The following is a 24808-nucleotide window of genomic DNA, read 5'->3' on the forward strand; positions in this document are numbered from 1 at the left end:
AAACTAAAACATAACATTTGTTCAGCCAAACCTGGAAGCGTGAAATTATTCATAATGTTAATGCTTTCTGCTGGCTATTCTATACTGTAGGTCACACATTGGAATACTTTTATAGGGGAGAGAGGAGGGAACTCATGAACATCTACAGTGTGGCAAAAGGATTCCTGGATGTGATTGTGAAAAACACTGGTGGAGTAAAAGTGTTGTTACTTTTCCAGTTTTGGATTATCAACAAAACCATTACTAATATAGACTTATTGGTCATAGTGGGTTAATAGTGAAGAACCCAAGTTTCAGAGACAAACCTCCTTGCAACATTTATACAATATTTCTGTGCTTAGAAGCCAATACTTCTCAAGACACTTTTGATTAAAGATTAAATCTTAGGACAGTCTCCAACTATGTTATATCTTTGAAAGAATTAATTCAGTGAAAGCAAGTGCTACAAAAGATTATCCATTTTACTACGACCAGCGTTTTAAAACAGAACAGAACTGCAAAGAACCTACTTTTGGAGCACCGAAAGTGCAGTTGAGTTTTCGGGTCTCTACTGCATGTGCCATTTCTGTCCATTCACTGACTGTATCATCACGATATCCCAAGGATACATCAAGACTAACTTTTGCATTTTCTTCTGCAAAAACAGAAGCACAAAGCTTGTTAAATCTGACAAATAATATTGTTATAGCAAAACCAGAGCAATTAATTTTTGCTGCCCCAAATACTGATTGACTGGTAACTCTAGACCAGGGCTTCTCAACCTTGGCAACTTCCACACATCTTCCAAAGTTGCCAACCTCAGCAACTTCCACACATTTTAGACTTCAAATCCCAAAATTCCCCAGCCAGCATGGCTAGCTGGGGAATTCTGGGAGTTGAAGTCCACACATCTTAAAGCTGCCAAGGTTGAAAAACCCTGTTCTAGTCATTCCTTGCCCCTCAGGTCATGACAAAGAGCAGCATGACAATTCCTTTTCTGCATTGTATTATAGATTAAATCTTGCTTGGTGTAGCTAAAATCTCATCCCCTCCCTCCGCTTATTTTTCAGATTTTCTCACGGATGGCACAGCTTTGTGAGTACCTGTGCTTTAAAATTAATGTGTAATCCAAGCAGTAATCCAATACTGCTTGGATTTGTCGTAAATGAAATCTATTTGCAAGCAAGAACAATGTTACTACATATAATCAATAATGGTCTACATAAAATTATTTATCAAACATATATCCTGCTGCAATTTAATCAGACTCTCAGCAGCTTGCAACAAAAGTTCGACACAAAATATGTAACAGAAAAACCACAAAACTTAAAAAACAAAACAAAACACTACAACAATTAGGTGGCACCACACTCCAAATGCTCTTTGGGAGAATTCTATCTTCAACTTCTTCCAGAAGGGGTATAACATCAGAGCCAACTGAACCTCCAACAGGAGGGCAATTGCACAATGCTTCTGGGCTTCAGCCTGCCTGACCTCCCAAAAATCGGGAATTACTAGCTGCTGCTGCTTCTGGTGTTATCAAATCCATTGGGCTGACTCCTGTGGAGAGATGTGGTCTTGAAAGCAACTTGGAGTCAAGCTGTAAAGAGCTTTATAGGTTAAACAGCACTTTAATTCCAGTCAGAAACTAACAGGCAGCCAATGCAGGGCCTGCAATTCAGGTGTAATATGATCCCAGTGACAACTGCTGGTGAGCACCCAGATCATTGCATTTTGCCCTTCCAGATGATCTTTAAACATAGCCCCATGTACAGCACATTGCAGTAAGCTAAGCAGGAGGTAATGAGGGCATGAGACTTGGTAACATTTTACATCATGATCTTGGATGGCACTGGAGATACTGTCAAAGTCTTGTCCTGGTGCCTGGAAGCTGTGAGGATCTGGATGGGAGAGAAAAGGCTTAAACTGAACCCCAGCAAGGCAGAGCTGCTATTTGTACATCAGGGCTTTCCTATGGTCCGAGTAATGCCTCTGAATGGGGTTGCATAACTCCTGAAGGAAGAGGACTGCGACTTGGAGGAACCAGCAGGTGGACACTGTGACCAGTGTGCCAGTTGCAGCCTTATCTGGTATGTGAAGACCTTGTTGATAGTATCTCATGTCCTCATCACCACTTGCTTAGACTACTGCAACATCTACTCCCTGAGAGATTATAGGTAAAACAACAACAAAATCCTAGGCAGTGGCCCACTCACTACACAAGACCCAAGCAGAATCCAGACTTGAGCAAATTTAAGTGGCTTTACTGGCAAGATGTTGGTAACTCTACAGGGTGGTTCTTCCCCAAAAGGGAATTAGTCACCCAGAAAAGGGCTGCTGGACAATTACTTGCCAATGCAGCAAGGGAGGAGAATGCTACACCTTTCTTACTGCCATGGAGGATGCCCAAGCTGACAGCAACAGTGCTTCAGCAAATTTTCTATGGATGATGGGGTGCCCTGGGATCTGATGCCATCTCCATGATGAAAGGCAAGGGTTGATGCCTCTCTGAATAAAGAGTAGAGAAAATTGGTATCAGCCCTTCAAGGCAGGCTTGGTCAGGAAACAGACGCCACAAAAACTACTGGGACTCTATTGCTGAAGGGTGTAATAACAGAATCTTGAAATCCTGATAAAGATTTTTTTCTCTCTCCCTCTTATATCAAAAAGAATCAAGCACGGCAATCTTGAGTTTCAGTTTCACTCCCTCCTCCCTTTCAGGGCTAAGCTCGGATTTATGAAATGGTGGTTGAATCCTTTCTTCAAGGTTATCTCTGTATTCCTCTGTACTTACTGAGAATCTCTCTCCACTTGTCAGCACTAAGAACAGCAGAAAATAATGGTGCCATATCATTCACAATGTGTATTTCCAGCCTGCATTTGAGTAAGACAACTTCTCTGAAGCTCTACTTGCCTACACATCTGTTACCGGTTTCACAGTTATAATTGTACTGGGATTACATGGAGTGACACTCATCTAGAATGCTGGGAAGGGGTGTGGAAGGCCTTTGTGGTTCAGACCAGCTATTTATAAAGTACTTGAAGGTGTTTCTTTTCTCTATGGATACACCACCCTTTTTCAGTTACTTTTCTATTTCTCAGTATGTACAATCTGTATATTTCAGATTTAAATGCACGTTCTTACATCACAGACCATTTTGTTTTATCTTGCGCACTTAGTGTTATTAAAACTGCATGCCTCCCATAATTTAATTATATTTTTCCAGTTCCCATCCCTTCATTTCTTTCTTTAAATAGAACTGCACATGAAGGGCATGGATGTACCAGCCCTATTGTGTGATTTTTGTCACTGTTCTAAGCAGCAATAATATTTGAGAGAATGTAAAAGAAAGCTGGGAAGCTTCATTAAATAAGCTTCGGAAGATGACTGTGCAAATTCCAGGCACGTAGATTCAATACAGTCAACTCCTACAAAGCAATCTCCATGTTGAGGTCCTGTTAAAGTAAAAGCAGAAAACTACCATCTGAATTCAGTCTAAATTATTGAAGCAAGTAAAACAGGAACTATTAAAAATATAATTACAGAAATAATGAAAATAAGAATGCTAATTTTGACTCCTTGAAAGGGTAACTTTTAAAACTTTCCACTACCTTGTTTCAGAGTTATCCTTTTCTAGTAATCCCCAAATAAGAGACTTCTTTTTTTGGAAATTGGAATTCTCACTTAAGTCTCTCCAGCACTTCTCCCCACTTTAGTTCTGCTTCATGGTCCCATCTAGTCAAATGTCAGGTTATTGCATACAAATATTTCCATTCAGAATTCCATCCACTGCCTGGATGACTAAGCTCTTTCAACAGCTGTGTTATTGCTGGAAGACAGTCAATATTTTTCACACAGAGTTATTTGTTCCTTGGGACTTTTGCAAAATGTGACTTGCTGCTGCATCAGAACAAAAACTGAAATCAGTTTGGCAATCTTAAAATGGGAAAATTAAAGAGCCCCAAAATGTTCAACAGCTTCCACTATTTAAAATCAGATGTTAGCCACTTCTAGAAGACAATTCCAGTTTTTTTTTAAGTATTGTATTGAAAAAAAGGCTGCAAAGAAATACAATATATGACAAAGAAAATAATTTTCACTTAAGCAGAAATTCCACATGTACCTTCTTCAAACACTGAAAGATAGAATCCAAATATTTTAAATAAATGAGTGAGACAGTAAGAATCATTCCTTGCTTGTTCACAAACACTTCTAGTAGCTACTGATCTATTTTCCACTACTGAAAGATTGACTTGTCTTCAGCCCCAAGTCTTAGTTGCAACTTCTTCCATCTACTGCTTGGTCATTAAGATCTTCCAAGCTTTCCTCTAAATACCACTACTTGAATTAAGATAGATGGTGACCACTAGATGGGGGCCTATCGGCAGTAGCATCATCTTTCCTCTTAAGTTTGGCATAGTATATATTATGATCTTTCATGATTTCCTATAGCTGCATTGCCTGATGCTCTCTCTTACCTGATTCTTCTGTTTAATGGTGATAATTATTTTTGCACAGTTTTATAATCAGTGTAATTTCTTGTAATTTGCCCTGGAAACCTTTTGTTGCTAAACGAATGTTTTAAAAATGTAATATACATGGATAAAGATATATATGCGATATATAATCCCAAATAAGCCTTTATATAAGAGAGGCATAATCACTGTCAGGTTTTTTTCTTGACTGATACTAGAATTGGAGGTTATGCAGGCAGTGATAAGGAAGTTTATTGTTAGAACTAGGGAAACTGATACAAAACCCCCCCCCCCAGTGATTGCCGAATATAAATTGTTGTTTATTCATTCAGTCGCTTCCGACTCTTTGTGACTTCATGGACCAGCCCACGCCAGAGCTTCCTGTCGGTCGTCAACACCCCCAGCTCCCCCAGGGATGAGTCCGTCACCTCTAGAATATCATCTATCCATCTTGCCCTTGGTCGGCCCCTCTTCCTTTTGCCAAATATAAATTACAATGCTTATTTATAGTAAAATCAAAGTTCAATTCTAGTGCCTCTTTCTCCTGCCCATGTAGTGTAGCTTGCTGGAGGCTTCCCACTTTGGGGCAGTAAGAACAATTGCTATCTGTCTCTTATTACAGTACTATAACAGACTATTCTGGTCTTGAGCAGTTTGCTTCTGACCTTGCCAGAACAAGCTCTCACAAAGATGCTGGCTTCATTTCAGGTTAAGAAAAGATGTTGTTTATTCCTGTGTTTCATGCTTAAAACCAGCAAAAATATTCTGCTGAACAATCTTTTTCTTCCTGTCAGTCTAACGCTTGCACAAAGTTAATTGATTCATGCATTTAAATATTACATTAATTTTATTCATAGCAACAGTTAAGTGAAACACAGTATTTAGCCAGTAGAAAGACCTAATTTCCATAAGCCTGCATAATAAACAATATTCAGTGGAAAGAAAAAAACAGTACCCTTCAAGGTCACCAACAGCCTGCAGGATGTATTTTAGAATTTGCATTATCTGAAATACACATACATACACACATACCACAACAAATATTTTTGAAGATATCCTGCCAAGATCAGGATTTTAGCTCACGGTCAGAAAACATCTGCTCATTAAATGATGGTTTTATAAGGACGCAACATTATTACTCACATCACTGCTGAATTTCAGCACTGTACAAAGCAAACAAAACACATTAATTAAATTTAGGTAGATTGGTGACTTTTGTTTCCCATCATCTTCATTTTGTGACTCAAAGCAGCCCGGGGTACTGGCCAAAGGAAGCAAGTGGACTGAGTCACATAAGTGAGTCAGTGAAGCTGTTTTTACTCCATTGGTGTCCCCCAAGAATTTTATATGTGCCTATAAACACCCTTTCCAAATCTTAATGTCAAATACCAAAATAACTCTGCCCACCAGGAAACAACTGGAAGCAAAAAATTATGGCAGATACTTTAGGACTAGGTTTCTGATTGCACTGCTCTGCAGAATAGGAAAAAAAATGAGGCAATGAGAGAATGTACTGAAAATCAAGTAGTAAATGGTTAGGGAGAAAAAGCAGATACAGGAATGTAACAAATGGTGTAGAGCCTTATAGATAACAGAATCTGTATGCATTCCATGGCTCCTCTTGAATCATGCTAAAAAAAGACTAATGAATTATGTAAAAAAAGATAAGAACTCAAGTATTCCCAATACAAACATTCCTGGCCAAAAACTTCAATCCTATCAGAGACAAACACTGTATTTATTTCCTAAATGCAAGCCAGTAGGTGGGATGACTAAAAAAGAAAAAAAAAGTTTGCTTAACTTTGGTTACTATAGTCCAAATCATCAAATTTAGACAGCCTATGTGCATGTTATACAAGCTAGTATATTTGCATAAATATGCATACTTTCCTTTTTTTCTTTTTTAAAACAAATCCCAGGGCAATTCACAGAACAGTAACAAAAGTAGAACAGAAATATAAAACTAGCAACAGGAACCATTTAAAATCTCTAATAAATCCAAATAGAATTCTGATTTGGGAAACCTGTCAACTTTCAACTTGAATCATCCATTATCATATTTATGTTAGAATTTTAAAGAACTTATAGATACAACATAAATAGTGCTATAATATTCTACATCTCTTGACCAGTTTCTTCATCAATTTTGTCTCTCTTGCTGCACAGCACATCTTTTTCTGGACATCTTTGTTCACTTGCTGGCAAGTGCGATCACCTCTCCCACGTGCCTTCACCTGCCTCCAGTCCTTCTCTGCTTGCCTCCCTGGCAGTAACTGTACTGCTGCTCTCTTTCCTGGCGACAAGCAAGCCTCCTGCATGAATTCTCCCACTTGAGATCAATTGTCGCTAGGGATCATATTCCTTCAGGCTTTGACCACCCTCTTGCTCTTAGCATGCTCTCCTCCTCCTCCCTCCACCTGTCCACTTGCTCATGTGCCTGCCTTCCTGGCCAATTCCCCACTGCTGTTTCTTTTGTTCCCCGGTTTCCCAACCTCCATGCTTTCCCACACAATGTGCTGCATCGCAACAGAAGTCAAGGGAAAAGAAGGTAAAATGAGTACGGGGCGAAGAGGACCAAATCTGGGCCCTACATGGCTGACCAGATCATATGACAACTCTATGCTTAAGGCTTTCTGACTGACATATAAATGACATGGAAGAAAACCAGGTGGTATAATTTGAGTTCACAATTGAGTGCCCCATAGTCATTTGCCCCACATACTGTTCCAGCAGACAAAGTTGCTCTTCTTGAGGTTACTGCTACCTTTCCCTCCTGTTCTTTATTTGTTGGACTAAAGGTCTGAAGTGCCCAGGCAACCACCTTACCCCTTCTGCCCCAAATAAAGCAGTCTGTGGGATCAAGGACAACAGCCATGCTGGTGTTAGCAACAGCATGAAGGGCCCATTCTCCTTTGGAGGCTCTTGGAATGAATGAAGTAAACACCTAAAAGGGCCTGTGAAGCTTTTCAACTGGCCCTGCTAAAACACAGAAGTCTGTAGTCCTTTAGAATTGTAATTGCTTTACAACACCTTTTTCCCCTCTCCCATAATTGACCCTGAATGAGAGGGGAATGAGGACAAAGGAAGAAAACATCTTATGTAGTATATACATTAATTCAGTTGCAGAGCACTCTGTAAGGGATATTTGCACTATCCTCACTCAGCTGTGAAGCTCACTCTGTTGACATGGCTTTTGGGAAAACAATACTGCTCACCAGTATCACAGAGATTTTGAAATAACTACATTTATAAAGTCCAATTCTGGTTAGAACTTGCATGGGGGATTACCAGGGATTTCTAGAGCTGTAGGTTAAACTGGGAAGTTGAAAAAACATCCTGGAGAAACACAATGGCAAAATATTTCCATACTGATGCCAAGAAAACTGCCTGAAGCATCATGAATTGAGATTTACTTGAGGTTATCTTTATTTTTGCCAAAGCTCTATACAATAATAGTATTTACATGCAGATGAACAGAACTGAAAGGGAGGAAAGGTGGGTACATGTGCATTATGGAGTGCTCCAGCACTCAATCCTCTCCCCCATTCTATTTAGTATTTTTATGAAACTGCTTGGGATGTGTGTACAGTGCCAGTTAAGGGTGTGATATCATCAATATGTTTATGAAACCCAGTTACAGGGCCGCAACTAGGGGAGAGCAACTGGGGCATGTGCCCTGGGCACCACGCTGGTGGGGCACCAAAATGAGCGCTGGGGGGTGCCAAAATGGGCACAGAATCCATGTTTGCCCCAGGTGACACAGACCCTAGTTGCGGGCCTGCCCAGTTATGTATCTCCACTATAGGCGAAATGGGAATGTGGTAGAAATCCTGATCTGGAAGCTGTCAAAATCTAGATGTGGAGAAACAGGCTTAACTGAAGCAAGATTCCGAAGCCTTCTGATTCTGGAATTATACACTCTTTGGATCTTAAATGGGTTGTATTCTCCTACAGAGAAGAGACCCACAATTTGGATGTCCCCCTTGATTCATGGCTCCTGCTGGAAAAGCAGATGGTGGACACAGCCAGGAGGGACTTTGCCCAGCCGCTACACCATTGCAGCATTACTTAGAACAAGAGGCAGTGAAGATGGTCACTCACGCCCTTTCATCTTCGGTGTAGATTCCTGTAACTGGCTTTAGATACCAGCTCCATCTGAAGACTACTCAGAACTTCAACTGGTATAAAGTGCAGCATCTTCTGTGATTACAGGACAGTCTCATTACTGCCATGAAACACTTCTACTGCAGGATCTGCATTCGCTACTTGTATGTTTCTGAATGCAATTCAAGGTGCATAATCTATGAAGCCATGTAAGGTCCAGAAGCATACTATCTATCAGAGTGCCTCTCCCACACAGATTCTGCCTGTCGAGTCCAAGTAGAGAACGCCTGCTGAAGGTCTCCATCTACTTTTAGGTACAGCAGGAGGACCCTGAAAGCAGCTATTCTCTGTGGGATTTCCCCTCCTGTAGAACAATGTGCCCCCTAAGGCAAAGGAGGTTCTCACTCACATGGCCTTCCAGAAACATGTAAAAACTTGGTTGTCTCAGAAGGCTTTTCAGGACCTGAGTGATAGGGACTTGGCACTGTCAGATGTGTAACTATTAGTATAATATAATGTCATTTCTTAGGTCTTATTGCATTTTATATTATTTACATTGGTTATGTCATGGTTGCCCCTTGTATACCACTTAAATGTCCTTCAAGACTGAAGCAGCATATGGATTTCATAAATAAATACAACAGACCCTGCAGTTAGTGTTCCTGCCACAACTAGATATCTTTTAAATCTTCAAAATGACATATGCCCTTACACAGCTCCTATGATTGGGAAGCTTGACCTACCAAGGGCCCCTTTGTGGGAGTGTTGCAGCATGGCCTTTCGCCACCTTTTTCAAGTTCTAGAATCCAGCTGGGCTTGTTGAGGATGCAGGATCCAGGGTTTACATCAAGCCCAAATCCCCTTTCTATTGTAGCTCTACAGATGCACTGCTGAACACCTTCAGACAACCACAGTACATCTTCAGGCATGGAAGTTACATAATAATCAAGCATTTCCTGGCCAATTTTGAGGACAATGTTAAAGCTTACACATTTCCATAGTTAAGGTAGAACAGCTAAAGCTAGCTCCAAACAGTCGAAGTCACTGCCAACGATTACCTAATGTTAATGCAAATTAGTAAGGGATAAGGATTAAGAAAAGCAGGGTACTGGATGATGATTAAAGCCTACATAATAAAAAAGCTGTTAGGAGGAAATTCTGGCCTGGAATCAGGCCAGTTGATCCTTTCATTCACCATCTAGAAATGGCAAAGACTAGGCAGAACTATATTCACTCAAGAAAAGCAAGCCAAGAATGATCTCAAAGGACTTTCACCTTCATGGTTATTGACTGCAAGAACAAAATCAGTCAGAAAGGAAAACTGCTGATGTCAGATGAATTTAGAACAAATGATTATTTTTGCCAGTCTTAGTTGCAAACTCACAATTCCTTAAACTATTATTGTCCTAATTAATCTCCCTGACACCCATATATTTCTTGCAGATTTTAAAAGGAAATCCCACAAGAATCTCATTGAACTGAATTAATTTTAAATTAAAGTAGCTGATGAATTTTAACTCATAGTAGAATGTGCAGTTCTAGCAACTTTTCATGTTTCATATATTCCTGGTTGTTAGATGAAGATGGTGTGTGTGTGTGTGTCTGAATCTTAAGTTATACCACTATGCATTTTTTTTATTGGTACCAAATTTTTAAAGGCTTCATTTACAATAAACTCTACTTGGAATATTTATACATAACACCTTTACTTAATTAGATAGAATATTAACTTCTCTCATCAATAAGTCAATTTGAAGATTATAGCATACTATTTGTGGAAAATCCACTTTTATCCATTTGCTCATGTTAAACTGATATAATGGGATAAACCAGTTAAAATCCATAAAAAGACTGTTATATGGAAAATTTGAACTGATGCGGTGATTTTTACTTTAGACCAATTATTAAATGATAATGAGTTTTTATTACTTCCTGTGTTAAAGAGAAAATATCATTGTTTTTTCACTAGCAATATTTTGCAACAACTATCATATATTGATTTGAATCAGTGGCATTTCTGCTTCAGAGATACCTTATTTATTAGAAGTGATTATCAAATGATATGAGACTAAAACCCCACCATTAATTTTTATAAATAATTGTTATTAATAAAAATTCAATATGGAAACATTAAATACTGAATGGAATAAAGAATTAGAGATTCCCATTTTGTCTGAACAATGAGAGATAGTCTTAATGTATGAAAAAATTCAATAGATTTAAACTACGACTTACTCAAAAATTGTATTTCAGATTCACCTTACATTACATATATTAATCTGACTTGGAGAAAGGGTTTGGCATTATCAGATGCCCATATTATTTTGAACTATATACCTATTATATGGACATTGACAGCTGGACAACCGGAATGGATTCTCCATACCATTCTCATTTCTAAGACGCAGATTATATATGGACCATTATAATGAAGTACAGTCATTCTACATTGAAATTTTAGTACATGGACACCTACTAATTTACACTTTCATTTTTTTTGCAGTTATTCCATTAACTTCCATTAACTCAGAAATGCCTCCAGATACTTACTAATTTGGTTGTTAGTCTTGAAAGCAATGTCCATATGCAAAATGCAGAGAATGAATTGGAACCAAGGGCTCATCTCCTTCGTGGGAAGTGGTATGTGAATGGCAAACACAATGTCATTAGCTTCTATTTTTCTGTTCACAGCTTCATCCAAATCTCTGAGTTTTTCACACTGGTTAGGTCCCCAAGGTATAAACCATTTGATCTTGTGATGGTTTTTCTGCACATCTATGCACTTGGCTGCCATATAAGGCACAGCAGCAGTGGGATCTGGAGCTGAAAATTAAACAAACAAAAATCATGCATAACCATTTTAGCCCTCACAAAATACATAGGAAAAAGCTAACTGAGTGACTTTGGCCAGTCACCCTCTTCTAGCCCAGCCTAGCTTATAGCGGCGTTGTGGGGAAAAACAGGATGAAGGAACACCATGTAAACTTCCTTGAGCTCCTGAATGAAAGACAAGATGTAAATCAAACAAATAAATCTGGCAGTATACAAAATAACACTACTTAAGTATCAATTTACCAAATACGTTTCATATAAAACATCAGTGTTACATGATCAGAAAAGCAAACTATTCCCCACCTGGAACTTCACATGGATTTAGACAGATCCCTTGCCCTTTATATTTCTGTGAGTGGTATTATATACTGTATTAAGCAAAGATTCCTTAACTGTGATTTGTTGAATAAGGCACAGATAGCTCAGTTCACATAAAATGCTAAGCCCCCAAAGTGTCATGATTTAGTGCAAACTCAGCCAAAAACTGCTCAGGAAACAGGTCTAGTCGGCTGCAGAAAATGTTGACAGGCAGGTCTCTGGTCTTAGGAGGAGGTTCTAAACAGGCAAAAGGGAACTGCAATGTAAACACCTATTTGGCTTAGTCAGCAAGCCTAGCCAGAAACTGTAAAACGACTCAAACATTTTTACAAAAGCACCATATTTTCCATTTATTTTTCCTTCTGGTGTCCATGAGACAGTTAATGGTGCAATGACATTTGATTAATAAAGCAAGATTTATTAAAATGTTTACATTAAGATACATATGCAGATATATTTATGAGTATATTGTCACACATATTTAATTCAACAGTATGCAAGGCAAAGTATAGAGATAACCTGCAATCCATATTAAGTAGCCAGCAAGAATAATCCATAAGCCATTTTTTCCTACTCATGTCCTTCATCATAATAGATGGATATTATTGGAATTCAACCCAGCTACACCAAGGTGAATTAGGCAGCCCTTGGCTATGGATTCAGCACAATGTAATGAAAAAAAGTCACCTAAGAGATTCAATCTGCTTCTAAATCTATACAGGTCAGTTTTCAGAATCAGATTATACAATAGAAGGAGGTTTTACTGTATGGTATAGCTTGACACACAAAATAGCCACCCAATTCTCAAATAGGCCATGATTTTCTACATTCTGCCTTCTGTTTTGCCTCACTTGTATCACTAACACCACTCAATTAGCTGGCCTCTTAATCCTGCTCATCAAGCAGTGACCTGCTCCAATGAACCAAATGCATGTCCCTGGGCCTCTCACCCACTAGAGGTCTCTTCTTGTCGGATATTGGATTATACAAATTTATTTTACACTATGATGAACAAACTGTTAAGTATCTGAAGTCAAATCATAGAAGTCTCATTGGAAAAAGATTTCTTTTCTCTCTTGCACACATCCAAGTCAAAGGTACACTGGCTGAAGTTGGTTCAATGGCTAGTTTTTATTACTAAATGTTACACCTATGCTTCTGTTTTTTTCACTGAGTCTATTATTTTTTTTAAATAAGAAGATTGGGCTGCAAGCACAATGGGGATCCCAGCCACCATGCTCCAGACCACAGTTTCAACGCTACTTTACGGTTGTTCATAAGCTACTAGCTATCTACTTTGATCTTAAAACACACTTTCAATATTCTATTAATAGATTTTTTCCCTTATTTTTTGAAATGGTATTTTAAGCAAACTATCATTTTAGGAGAAAAATATCATCCAGAAATTGTTTTCCAAGGCACAAGAAAAGGTAAGCAAAACTTCCTTTCATATGAAATCACGTAACAGGCTGGCGGTTTGCAATTTTTAAAAAGTTTATGCATTTCTTCTTCTGAATCTACTAATTGCTATTGCTCTCTAAGGTACAACAGTGTAAAAAATGGATGCATAAAAATGATTACTGTCACACTTTGCATGGAAGTGGAACGCAGTATGTTTTGTGCTAGCTTTGTTTCCCGTTTTCTTTGCAACCACATCTAGCCATTTCAAAAAGACACTCTTAGTCTCTACATGGTTCAACACTCATTCCTACTGAGTGGTATTAAAAATGAAACCTGTATGAAAACCAAGTGATGATATTGATCTAGGGCATCTCGTCTGATAATTAATAAAATACATACATTCTTTTTTCTTCACACATCTTTGCCAGGGAAAATCCTGTGGTACACTAGTTTAAAACAATTTATAGTTGCGATAGGACAGCTAAACTCATGTTGATTTCATAAACAGAGAACAAGAATGGGTGAGTTAACATTTTCTGTAGGACAGAATTTGTTGAACCATAAACTGTCTACTTCAAATACAAAAACTCAAAGTTTTATCTGAAAAGCATGTCTGGAATGTATGGGTCTTCTTTAGAAATATTGTTTTAATTATTTAGTGCCAGCTGCAAGCTGCCTCTTTAGATGTTGGGAGATTTGCTGGACAACAAAATTAAAATCTATCCTGCAGAATCGTTTAAATTTGAACCAAGTGTCTTTAAAATACAGATCACTGACTAATATAATCCATATAAGGTAGTTACTGATTCATGGAAGAAAGGTGAAACACAAAATATGAGGCACTTTGAGGATAAAATCACTTCTCTTCATGCTGACTTGAATGCTACTTTTGTTACAGTACATGTTAAGGTGACTTAACCGGGCAGTTGTATGGGATTGGTTGTTTTTGAGGGCAGGGAATGTAGACATTCCTGCAGAAATACAATATAGGTACTGTATTTCTACATAAATATGTACAAATCCTATAGTATGTATTTCTACACACAAATGTAGACATTTAATGCTCTCCTATCCATCTTGACTTATTTGTTCTAGCTAAAAGGAGTTAACTTGATGGATGCATGGAGTGAAGAATGCATCTGTATGTGATGAACTAGTCCAATAATTTTGAGGGAGGCAATGGTACATCAAAGATGCACAAAGTATTTCTAATTCAAAATAACTGTTCCATAATCAGTCTTCCACAGCTATTTGGAGCGACAAATATATCTTTTTGAAGCAAGGAGGTTGAAGGGACAATATCTGCAGAGTTGCAGACCTTGGAAACTACCATTTCTGCAACTCTTTTCAGCATGGATACAGGCAAGTCTTTGGGATGGAATTAATTTTATTCATCTGATAGATGACTTCTTATGAATGAGGCAGAGAAAATACAACTTGATCTTGCTTCTTCTCTTAGAATCATTTGATACCTTCAACCATGACATTCTTCTGAATTATTTTCAAAGACAGAATCAGATCATAGATAACTATTAATCATTGCATGGAGCAGCCAGAGAGTTTGGAGGCAAGGTGTTGAAAACACTCAGCTCATCTTCTCATAACGTAGGATTCAGGAGATTTGTGGATATTCTGAACCTGTACCTGGACCCAGTGCTGGGTGGATGAGGCTGAACTATGAGAGTCCCTTTAAATAGTTCTAGGTATAATAATCAGGGGAGCCTGCATTATCTCAGAAAGAACATGTATGTAGTTCAAAGTTTTGCACTGAAATATAAGGCCCAATTTGGGACTAAAACACCTGACAGATCACCCTCATTACAGACCCAGGTAACTGTTAAGATCAGCAGCACAAATTCTGTTGCATATGCCAGATACTATAATCTTGCAATTATTCTGCCATAACTAAACCTGCTGCAGTGATGTATAGCCCCTAAGCCATAGCTTTGAAGAAGCAAACTTTTCTTTAAAAAGCACTATGTGCTTCCCAATTTTTTAAATGTATGTTTGTGTGTAGACACTTAAGAGTGAGGTGTTCGCCTTTCCTCACCTGACTTTAACAACATAAATGAAGACAGGTCCCCGATTATTGGCTGAAATAAAACTGAATTGACAGCCAATGCTGCCTTAGAAACTGGGGTGATTTAGACCCTTCTTCCAACTCCCATCCAGCTTAGGTATGGTTGGGTTCTGGTGGTGGGGAACTGCTCCTTGAAAGAGGGAGTTGCTGTGTCTTAAAGGAGTCAGTGGTTCACCCCTTCCTCTAAAAGCCATAACTGTACTGGACAATTTTTATTCGGTTTCCAACCTTCCCTTTCTGAGGAAGGTTATGGAGGTGGTGGTCACATAGCAGATCCAGGGAACCCTGGAGGAAAGAAATTACCTGGACCAGTTTCAGTCAAGATTCAGACTTGGGTATGGGACCAAAATCTCATTGATCACACCTGTAGATGACCTTTATCAGGAATGGGATGGGGTTTAGTCCATTCATCCTTGCTTTTCTTGACCTCTCAGTGGCTTTTGATACCATTGATTGTGCTATCTTCTGGACTGGCTCCAGAATTTGGGAGTGGGTGGTAATGTGTTGTGCTGGTTTTCTTCCTTCCCTCGAGGCCAGTTCCAGTTGGCTCTGATGGAGGGCAGAGGTCCAGCCCACAACACCTGCTTTGCAGAATTTTACAGAGCTTTGTGTTCTCTCTACTCCTGTTTAACATCTACATGAAGCCTCTGGGTGAGGTCATCTGATGGCATGGGGCGAGGCATCATCAGTATGCTATAGAATAAAGCAGTGTGGCTAGTTGTGTGTGCTCCTCTGCTCTGCACAGGCCCACAACTAGGGTTTGTGTCACCCAGGGGAAACATGGATTTTGCACCTCCCCCCCATGGGCTGGTGACAGAGGTGTTAGCTGCCCCCCCGCACGACACCCGGGACACAAGTCCTGCTCCCCCCCCCCCCCCCCCCGTTGCAGCCCTGGCTCTGCAAGCTGCATTGGCTACCAGTATGCTTCTGGGTTTAATTCAAGGTGCTGGTTGTTACTTTATTGCATGGGGCCTGGTTATTCGAGGGACATCCCATTTGGTCTGGCTGAAGAGGTGCCATCAGATGAGGCCCAGGAGGACAGCATTTTCTGTTGTGGTGCCCACCCTTTGGATTATTATTATAGTTGTTTATTTAAATTTATTATAGCTGCCAAGTCCCATAGATTATTATTCACCCAGAGATTAGCCTGTCTTCAGCCCTGTTGATCTTTTGCAATGCCTTGAAGACACAGTTCTGTCACTGGCCCTGGGGATCTGTAGGTGTGGCTGAGCCCTTGCAATGCTTACATTGACTTATTAGTAAATCTGGTTTTTATCCTGGCTGTGGATCATCATGTACATGTTGCTATTTGTTTTTTATGCTGTTTTAATTATTCTAAGTCACCTCGAGTCATGAACTTGAGATAGGCAGCCATATAAATTGAGATACTATAAATATGGGAAAGCAGGGGGAAGGGGACCTTCTATTTGGAAGGAGCTTCCTTGAATGGATTCAAAGGAGGTTCTTCTGAATAGCCTTCAACCACAGAGATCATTCCAAAATTCTTAATGCAGCAATAGACCTCAATATCAGTCATTCCCCCTCAAGCCAACTCATAACTATTAGTCTCTGGGAAACCACGGGAGACGCAACTACTGTGACCTATTTAAGCACTAGTGGAGCTAAACATATTCAGGCTGTCATTTATATCAAGCCATATCCAACTTGATATAAAAAGATATCTATAGAAGGAGTTTTGCCCATTATTTTCTACAGCTCCTTCAGTATTATTTTCTGACCCTTGTTCACACTCCTACAAATCCTTTAGAAAAATCTCAATTGCATGGTGTCTACACTGATTAAAGTCTGAAGCCTAGTGACCTCATGTGATGTAAACTGCTCCCATGCTCCAAGAGCATTCTCTTTTTCTGTTCAATTACCCCCTTCTGAGCAGAGGCTATCACCACCAAATGAGTGCATACAAAGGCCTTCTGCTTCATTACACTAACTCAACAGCAGGAGAGGAATAAACAAGCTAATTTATCATCCTTACCTCTCTCATCTTACAAGCCTAGCATCTTTTCTTTTTTCTTTCTTGATTTTAATTATCCAGTAACATCAAGCTTACTAAATTCATAGCATTTAAACCAACTCCGGGGCCCTCCAGATAGGTTGGCTTATAACCCCCAGCACTCCCAGCCTTTCCATTTTTACCAGGAAAGCACAATTTAAACCAGTTTTATTTATTCTGAAAGTTAGCAGACACTTTTGCCAGCTTTTTGTATAGTAAAGGCTTCAAGCCAATATACACTTTTGTATAAATGTCACTGAAATTAAAAGATCTGAGTAAATGTGCTTGGGTCTCTGCTTTCAGGATTTTAAAAATGAAATCTTATCTGTATGTAACAGATTTTAAACATATGGAAAACTAAGACTATAACAGAAATACAAGTATGGAAGAGAATCAATTTGTGGTCCAAATTAAAATGCTGTTATCAGGTATTTTATTTTTCTCAAATGTTCAGAAACAGGACAAAAATCTCCAGGTAACAAAAACAGAAGATTTCAACTAAGCCAAGTCAGCAGCATTTCATACCTGGCAGAAGAACCACCATCATGCAACCTTTTTTCTTTGTTGCATCAGGACCAGAGGCGCTAAAATCATGGCCTTATGGTTTATGAAACATCCCAAGGAGAGAAAATTCTGTTTCTGTTTCATTTATGAAAGTTAAAGCCTGCCTGTCCTATCCCAGGTGCTGTAAAATGCAGAAAGAGCAGCAGGGTGGAGATAAAGCCATTAAGTTCTGATTTGATTACTATTTCTTCTGTGCTGCCTTTTTATTTTATTTTCCCTTGCATTGCTCACTCCAAGACTACTGTGGAATGGAACAGGCTATAAATAGAAATACACATACTCAAAGGAACTAGACATTAATACAAGAAATGAAACAAGCTGAAATGATCTGTTTCGTAGTAATAGTAAGTTTCTAGGTTTGGATTTAGAAGTGTGGTTGCACAGAACTTAGGCAGGAGCATGTAAGCCTCTAATAAAGCTGAGACACAAAACAATCAATTCATATTTCTCTAAACAAGACAAATATAGCTTAGAGTAAATAAATTCAACAAATATAGAGAGCAGCAGTCTATTTATTTTAGGACAACAAATAAACCAAAATTTAACATAGACAAATGATGAAAATTAAAGGCTGTCATTTGTGATCACTGGAAGAACTGGCAACAGCATTCAAATCTGCATTCTCACCCTTATCCACCTGCACAGTTACCTATTTTTGCTGACTTTTTATTACTTTTGGAAATATGGCACCGCTATGGAACAACTTCGTTCTTAGTTGTAGATTTTTTTAAAAAATTCCTGCGGTACAGTTCAGATACATCTTCAGATTGCCAGCTGCAAAATCAATACCAGACAGAGAGTAACTGTTCGTTAAATCACTTACGCCAAGAGATACAGAACTTGAGAAGCTGCCTTTAAAAAAACAACTTAACTATGAGGATCAAATGACGATCAGTATTTCCCCATTTTTACATCTTTACAGTATAGTACAAAATCTTTTGGTGATCCTTTCCCTGGATCATGAAGTGACACAATTTCTTTAGAAACCTAATAGGGATAAAGTCATTTCTGAAAGAGCACAAAGGAAATGCTGCTAATCAATCTGTGTCACAAATATAATTAGGTATCAAGTTTACCATGACTAACTGCTCCAGTGACTATAGCTGAAAACCAATTATTTAAATTTCATAGTGTAACTATTTTAACTCTAAGCTATCCCATCTCCAAAAGGGAAAATTTGCTAATTGGCTTATTGCAGCAAAACATGATTGGGCCATGCCTAAGCCTCTCTTTTGTCAATTTTTACTTTTGAAAAGACATGTTTCCTGCTACTCCAGCCAGGCTATTAAATCAGTCACAAGCAGGTCTAAATAAAAGTGATGACCCCGTGCTATTCACAGTGAAGAGAGCCCAGCTCTGAGAAAGCAGCCAATTTTTAAAGTAGAGATTAAAACTTCTGATTTTCAGGTAACAACTGGTGCATTGAAACCAATTATATAGACAGCAAGCATTTCTCATTTCAGAGGCAGACCTGCACATTTATCACATTTATGCCTGAAGGAATGCTAAAGCATCTCTGGTATGCGCATGTCAGCTTTCATCTCAATGGAGTCATCACAAAAGTTAAGATTTTTAGTTTCAAGCAAGTCCTTTCGACAGAGAAGTTGTTTCTCTCCTAAATGTTCCATGATCCTTAATCTAAACAAAGAACTTTAATTTCAATGAGGCAATTGTTCTCAATATTTACATTTGCTTTATCTTCCAATTTATAGATTTATCTTCCAATTTGGTTATTATCATTTGGTAGCACTTCCCAGCCTCGCTTATCCTCACAATTACTTCTTTGAAGTCAATCAGTTAATGAAGCTGCCATGTAAAAGCTGCAGGAGTTTTAAAATCTGAATTTGCAAGCTGTCTCTGAACATTCAGCACTTGCAAGTAAGATCTTATCTATGTCTTTATAGCAGGAAACCTTTTTTAAAAACAAGCAGCAATAATGTTTTATGTTCAAATTAAGAATTTTTCCCCCCTAATCTTTATGCATACTTCTAAACAACTACAAAGGGAAGGACTGTACATGAAAATTAAGCAATAAAGCAGTTCACTGCAAAAGGACAGTTTTTTACTGTAAACAAAAGACAAAAACAAATTCATATTCTGCAATGTGGGTTTGATTTAATCTGTTCTACCCTGAACTTTACACTGCTTTTGCCCTCATGGTGAGTTAGAATTTGAAACCAGTAAGTGAACCTCTTGGGTCTTCCCAACTGTGGAAGTGGTTATATATGATGGACGTTCTTTTCATAATATTTTTACTATGATGCTTCTCTCTAAGAAGCCAGAAATAAGATGACAGCTTCCAGCTCATTCTTAGTAGAAATGGAACAAAGCAACAGTGTAGAGGGTCATGGAAAAACAACTGCTTCTGTGGTTAACTATTTCTACTCTTATTTTCCAACCTAGAGCTCTTCATATGCATTGGATCCCAATTCCCATAGTGTCTGGCTAGCATAGCTGTTGAAAAGGTGAAAGGTCCCCTGTGCCAGCACCGAGTCATGTATGACCCTTTGGAGGAACACTGCTTTTGTGACATTTTCTTGGAAGACTATAGTGGGGTGGTTTTCCATTGCCTTCCCCAGTCATCACCTTCTGTGAGAATCCAGCCAGCCTGTGACTCAGAACACGAAACTCTTTCTGAGTCAGAGGAGGAAACAGAAACTTACTGGGCTGAAACCAGGAAAGCGAAACCCAGAGATGAGTCAGCAGCGCAAGAGTCACAGGTGCTGATTGCCCAAAATTCAGAAGAGGATTTGAATCCTCCAATCGGCGCACACCAATGACGAGCAGAAAAGCGTGAGAAGGAGAAGGCGGCCCAACTGGCTGCAGAAGGGAATTGGTGCGCGAAGGATCAACATAAAAGGCAGATGCGCGAAGAGCAAGCCGCTGGAGACAACCGATCCTAAAAGCCTTCAGCTTCTGCAGAAGAGTCCTTGCCAGCGTCAGAGACAGCATCTGTTACCAAAGAGGAGTCAGCGCCACCGTTCTCCATCGAAGAGGACTTGAATCCTGTTTCTGCTGCCACCGAGGATCTTCTCCTCGCCAAACCCAGCAACCTCAGTCTCACATCCACCCTCAGAACTCTCCGGTCACCTTGTGTGCATTCCAGGCACGCTTCCTGCCCCGTTTCGAGATTCCAGCCACATCCAGAATCTCCAATCCAATCTTGTCATGTCTCAAGTCTGCAGCCTCACCCCGAGAGTTCGGTGCAGCCTTGCAACATTTCTATCTCGCAGCTTAGTTCCAGCTCTTCAGTACAGATTCAGGGTGCCCCTGACCTCCAGTCTCGCCATGGGTCTTCTGCCCAACTTAGCCACACTTCAGGCGCTCAACCTTGTTCCGGAGTTTCACAACTATCTTGTTGTGCACCAGATTTGCAACCTTGTTTAGAATCTGTGATCCAGTACTGCCATGCCTCGAGTTTCTTGCCTAGTCCAGAGTCTCCAGCCAAGTCCAGCCTTGCTCCGAGTTCCTAGTCCAGGGCTTCCAGCCGAGTTCAGCCTTACTCCAAGTTCTCAGTCTTGCTCCGAGTCTCCAGTGCCAAGTATCCAGTCTAGCCCGAGTCATCAAGTTAGGTCCAGTCTGGTCCCTAGAACCCTGAAGTGTCCAGGGAGCTCTGCCCAGCCTCGCCCAGTGTTCCAGTGCCAGCCTGTTTCAAGTGGTGTTCCAGTTCGAGATCATTTGACTTCAGCTTCAGTAGCATCTTGCGCTCCAGCTTCTCCCAGCCTTCCACCTCCGTTAGAGAATCCTGCTCCACCACCTTGCTGCTGCCTCCTCCTGCAATCTTGCCAGCTTCCTTGTTGCTGCCCAGTTGGTCTTGATTGAACCCGGTTCTTTCTTGATTCTAAGGACTTATTTATTGTAAATAGTTATTTAATAAAGAGTATTTCTCGTATTTAATCTGCCTGGCCACCTCTGTGTTCAGGACACCTTCCCCAGTACTGACCTCGGAAGGTTGGAAGGCTGAGTCGACCTGAGCCGGCTACCTGAGAATCCAGCTTCTGCTGGGATCAAACTCAGGTCGGCACTAGACCGACAAAACATAATCTATGTCACAAACACCATTTGAATGATTTTTTTAAATATAGAAGAACACCAACTGGTATTCAAATCTGAACTATGGTACATTCCTGTTCACCACTACAGCTTAAACACATTCATGGCATGTTTCATAATAAATTATTCCATAGTACACAAATTTTATAACATAAATAATGAGCAAACCACACATCTAATATTGATAATCAATTGGATATAAGATCATCAATGAGCTCTAGACTTAGATTTCTTTTGTTTTAGTTTGTATGATTACGTAATCAGGAACATAACTGGCAAGTTCCAACTTAGCCACCATTTTACTATTTGACAAGAGTTTTCTTTCTTTATGGGCCTATATGAAATATCACTAAACATCACCTGCATATTCTGAAAAGTATCCCTAGAAATAGATTAGTAAAGAAATACATGTGTGTGCATTCATATAAGTACACATCAAGAATTCCACTTATTGCAAATTGGCAGTATAAATTAGATTATGTCACTCATTTAAAATATTCCACATAGCTGGCTCAGTAACTATATTTCCTGTCCAAGGTAGGCTTATTGGATTAGGAATGTGCCATGTAAATGTAAATTGTATGTCCTTCTCCCTCTGCACTTAACAATATGAAATTTCCTAGCTTCTCTCTGGTATTCTCCTTCAAGTTGAGCTCAGCTCCTGATGTCTTCATGGGCATTGTGACAGCCAAATAGTAAGCTCTCCCTGAAAATAAGCATTAACTGATCATAATAAGCTGCAGTTTAAAAGTGAGGGAGTCTCACATCACAGTGGAAGTACATGAGTACCAAGTGCATGCTAGAGCTTAAAAAAAAAACCTGACTAGAAACGGAATGTCTGAATTAGGGTCTGGATGCATAATTAAGACAAAAGCAAGAACAATAATTTTAATTAATCAGTTCTGGAAATCATATCAAGAGTAGGATCCATTATTTTGAAATATAGATTACAAAAACAATACAGCCCATCATACCACATAATATTTATCAACTCTGCCCTGCAACATGAATTCCCAATGGCTGCTTTGGGGTATTTATATCCTTGTCTATAAAATATCTCTGCCAAATTAATAAGCTTAGGTCATTGACGGATCTAAGAATCAATGATTAATTGGTTACGTTTTTCCACAGAGAGTTGCAAAAATAATAAATCTTCATATTGTTGGTTATTACAAATATGTCTTTTTCAGTAATGGAAGACTCACTGTGGAGTTTCTTGCCAGGAAGGTTTACCAAGCCTGCTCGTTCTTGTTATTTAGAAAGCTGATCAAAACTGTTTTTTTAATTATTTGTAAAGATTTGAGGCTGGATGGATAACTGCTTTTTCATTTATCAACTGCCAACTTTTGTGAACTTAATTGCAGAAATATATGTTTTCCTGATATAGCTGTAACTGCCTTTACATTCAACTAAATTAATTTATAAACTGCCTTGAAAACCTGCTTAGTCTGAAAGCAAACAGAGCAGAACTTTAAAGAAGCCTACTCCATCTATTTAAAATGCTTAATTGAACCAAGCTAGTTCTTCTGCTTGTCTTTGAAAAAGATGATGTAATAAAAGGAACACATTCTTTGGATCATTCCATGTACCACAGAAAAGACAAGTACTGCTTTTTCAAGCTTCAGCTACAACTATGTTGTAGCCATATAGTAGAAGCTTCTATGATTTGGATAGAACACGCTCAATACAGGTTTTGCAGTGCATTATGGGACAACACAGCAGGAAGTCTGGATACCATATGATTTTGAGCTTTATTTATAGCATGGTAAAAAAAAAAAAAGCATGCACACCTGCACATTAAAAAAAAACACAGGAGTCACTATTGGAAGTTCTTTCAAAAATACCCAACCATTACATTTACAAAAGAATGTGCATACCCACACACGCCCAACACAAGGCATCTCTTTAAGGCACTGCATTCCCAAAGATTAAATTCTGCTGTATAATACAAAGTGTTTTCAAAGTGACTTATAACTTAATATCCCAAGGCATTTTATCTGCAAAGCTCAATATTCAAAAGAACCACAAACATGCAGATGAATAAATATATCTATATATACTTCAGAAAAATGCTGAATCAGGAATTATGAGTTGTATCAGAAAACAGCAGTTGTGCTGCAAAGTAACACAATGCATTAGGATACACTGGATTTCCCCCTACCCCCAAATTTTATCTAGATAAAATGAGACTGAGAGCCAGTCTGGTGTAGTGGTTAAGACATCAGGTAGAAACTGGGAGACCCAGTCCCGCCTTAGGCACAAAGTCCAGCTGGGGGACCTTGGGCCAGTCACTCTCTCTCAGCCCTAAGAAGGAGGTGATGGCAAACCACTTCTGAAAAAACTTTGCCAAGAAAACTGCAGGGACTTGTCCAGGCAGTCTCCAAAACTCGGACACGACTGAACAGATTTAAAAAAAGAGAGACTATCCAGGGTGTAATCAGATGCACAGTGTAAGCATGCTGGTACCATGCATGAGACAAATAGCTGGCTAAAATGTGTTGCGACATGTCTCAGTTCTGCCCATTACAGCTGGTTCATGGTGTCTGGCAGACTCATACTATCTAGTCTGAGAAAAACCTTAGCAGCTGCAAAAACCTTGCAGAATACAAACAATTTCACACTGATAAAGAACAACAAAAACAGATTTAAGCCAACCTTAAAATTTACATCACAAAACCTTTTAACTGATCAGTTAAACGCCATGTATCTATAACATTTCCATAAAATAGAATGGTTTCCTACCCCTTCTCCTGAGAATATTCTTCCAAGATCACATTTAAAAGAAATTGCTTGAAGGTATAATTCGAGGCATGTGCAGGACTAGCTTTTAAAAAGTTTTTCTCTACTTCTTTTCCCCTAAAAAATCTGCTAGGCTGTTCCTTATTTTCTTTCTTAAACATGAAGATTTTCTGGGGAAGGTGTTTCTTCTCTAACTACTTTTTCCTTGAACTGGCACCATTTGTGCAGAGAACAGACAATTTGGCTTATGG

General features: G+C 39.1%; 1 protein-coding gene across 2 annotated transcripts in view; it reads right to left on the reverse strand.

The window, feature by feature from the left end:
* The window catches only part of WLS (Wnt ligand secretion mediator), a 58976-nt gene that overhangs the window by 13093 nt on the left and 21075 nt on the right, over positions 1–24808 (reverse strand). For both annotated transcript variants that reach the window (XM_063298102.1, XM_063298101.1), the window contains exons 2-3: positions 11110–11382; positions 510–634 (exon numbers count right to left, since the gene is read on the reverse strand). In XM_063298102.1, the coding sequence (XP_063154172.1) occupies positions 510–634; positions 11110–11353 (369 nt within the window). In that variant the 5' untranslated portion in view covers positions 11354–11382. The remainder of the gene's footprint in view (positions 1–509; positions 635–11109; positions 11383–24808) is intronic.

This window comes from Candoia aspera, chromosome 3, assembly GCF_035149785.1.
Source record: "Candoia aspera isolate rCanAsp1 chromosome 3, rCanAsp1.hap2, whole genome shotgun sequence".
Lineage (NCBI taxonomy): Eukaryota > Metazoa > Chordata > Lepidosauria > Squamata > Boidae > Candoia > Candoia aspera.